We start from the raw sequence: 1808 nt of genomic DNA on the forward strand, positions 1-1808 counted from the left end.
TTTACCACAGCCTGGTGGTCCATAAAGCAAAAATCCTGTCTCCAAGTCCACTCCGAATTCCTGACATTGTGAATAATTCAAAGATTTGAAAAGCAAATTTCATAATGGCAATCTGACTGACAGGGTATATATGGGCCTAGATTGTATTTATGCTGAGCTTGCGAGTCAACAAAGTTGGAGACCACGTAAGACATGTTTCAAACATTCAAACCAATTTTTCCGTGGTTGGCTTCCTTCCATTTACCATGTTAAGAAGGCTAATCCTACTCCTTTTAAATCATTTCTATTTTTGATGTCTATTCTTAGCCCTTTTGGAGCATGAGAGAAAGAGAGAGGGAATAAAGAGGTAGCAACTATCTACAATTACCGCATAATCCTCAGGAAATTTTATGCGCCTAACTATGTAACGGTCAAATTCCTGCCTTAGGAAATCAAGACCACCAACATCCTCCCACTTAACATTTGGAATTGTAGAGAATCCCTCTCTTCTTGATGAGGGTTGAACCATTTTAGCTGCTTCCTGCAGGTAAAACATTTTTCAATTTCTTTAAAAAAAGCAAAAGAAAAAGAAAGGGGCATGATCAAATTAAGCAAATACATCAACAAAGGCATAAGTTTCATATAAAACTTTCTAATGTGAAGGAATTACTTCTGTATAACAGATACAGAAATACAACACCTTTGTTTCAAACTATTATAAAAACATCAAGTGTAACTCTATAGTTCATTAGAACTCTTAATCATGGCAATTAAACTATATTACATAGCAGTCAAAGAGAAACTCGCAAGTAGTAAAATTGCATCTAGAAATGACAATACAAATGCATTTCCCAAACAACTTTGATATCTATGGCATTGACAGAAATGCAGATAATAGCATAGAACATATGTAAGCCACTAAGCATACACGTCAGCTTACTTTTAATCATATAAATAAATGAAAAGAAAAAAGTTTAGCTTTAATTACCTCAAAATCAGCCATAGTAATGGTGAGCTTTTCCATCTCCTCAGGCAACCAAGGCTGTCTCCACCACTCATCAGCTTGTTCCTCATCAATAGATTCTCTAGAAAACTCATGCTTTCTTTGGTCTATGATCCTCTTCATGGCAAGATTACCAGCCTTGTTGGCCAAGGCAGCCAAATCTGCTCCAACAAACCCTGGTGTAGCCCTAGCTATTTTCCAAAGATCAAAAGAGCCTTCGAGTCTAAGGTTTCGTGTAAGCACAGAAAGGATCTCATGCCTAGCATTTTCATCCGGAACACCAAGAACAATCTCACGATCAAATCGTCCAGGCCGCCGTAGTGCAGAGTCAACAGCATCAGGCCTATTGGTAGCTCCAATTACAAGGACATAACCAGGTTTGGAATCAGAGCTCTCCAAATTTGACTCTTTGTCACTTGATTGCACAAGTCTATGAGACTCATCCATACAAGTCATTAACTGAGTGACAATCCGGCGCTCCATCTCCCTCTGCAGATTTTCTCTTTTAGATGCAATAGCATCAATCTCATCAATGAATACAATTGATGGGGCAGTCCTGTATGCTTTTGAGAAGAGTTCCCTGATATTTTCTTCTGATGCACCTGAGAAATTAAATATGAAACTATAAACTATTAGCAAACACATTGCCTTTGCAAAAGCTTCCCATCATTGTTAACGAAATAATTTCATTTATCCAAACTCCATGCAACAACTCCAAGAATAATGCTCAGCCTAATATCATATTCAGCAGGAGGATTTATAACAGAAGACAAATACCTGAGACACCAGAAACCACCTCGGTAGCTGAAATTTTATAGAAAGGAAC

The 1808-nt window shown here is 37.7% G+C and overlaps 1 protein-coding gene across 1 annotated transcript; it reads right to left on the reverse strand.

Moving 5' to 3' along the window:
- Positions 1-6: 6 nt before the first annotated feature.
- On the reverse strand, positions 7-1802 carry LOC110428884 (cell division control protein 48 homolog C-like; the record flags this gene model as incomplete). Its single annotated transcript, XM_021444805.1, has 4 exons — positions 1760-1802; positions 968-1584; positions 368-520; positions 7-60 (listed from the first exon to the last, which is right to left on the reverse strand). Coding segments are annotated over exons 2-4 (705 nt in total), but the record flags the coding sequence as incomplete, so codon positions are not given.
- Positions 1803-1808: the final 6 nt, after the last annotated feature.

Source organism: Theobroma umbraticum, unplaced genomic scaffold, assembly GCF_002168275.2.
Source record: "Theobroma umbraticum cultivar Fairchild unplaced genomic scaffold, ASM216827v3 scaffold_2460.0, whole genome shotgun sequence".
Classification (NCBI taxonomy): domain Eukaryota; kingdom Viridiplantae; phylum Streptophyta; class Magnoliopsida; order Malvales; family Malvaceae; genus Theobroma; species Theobroma umbraticum.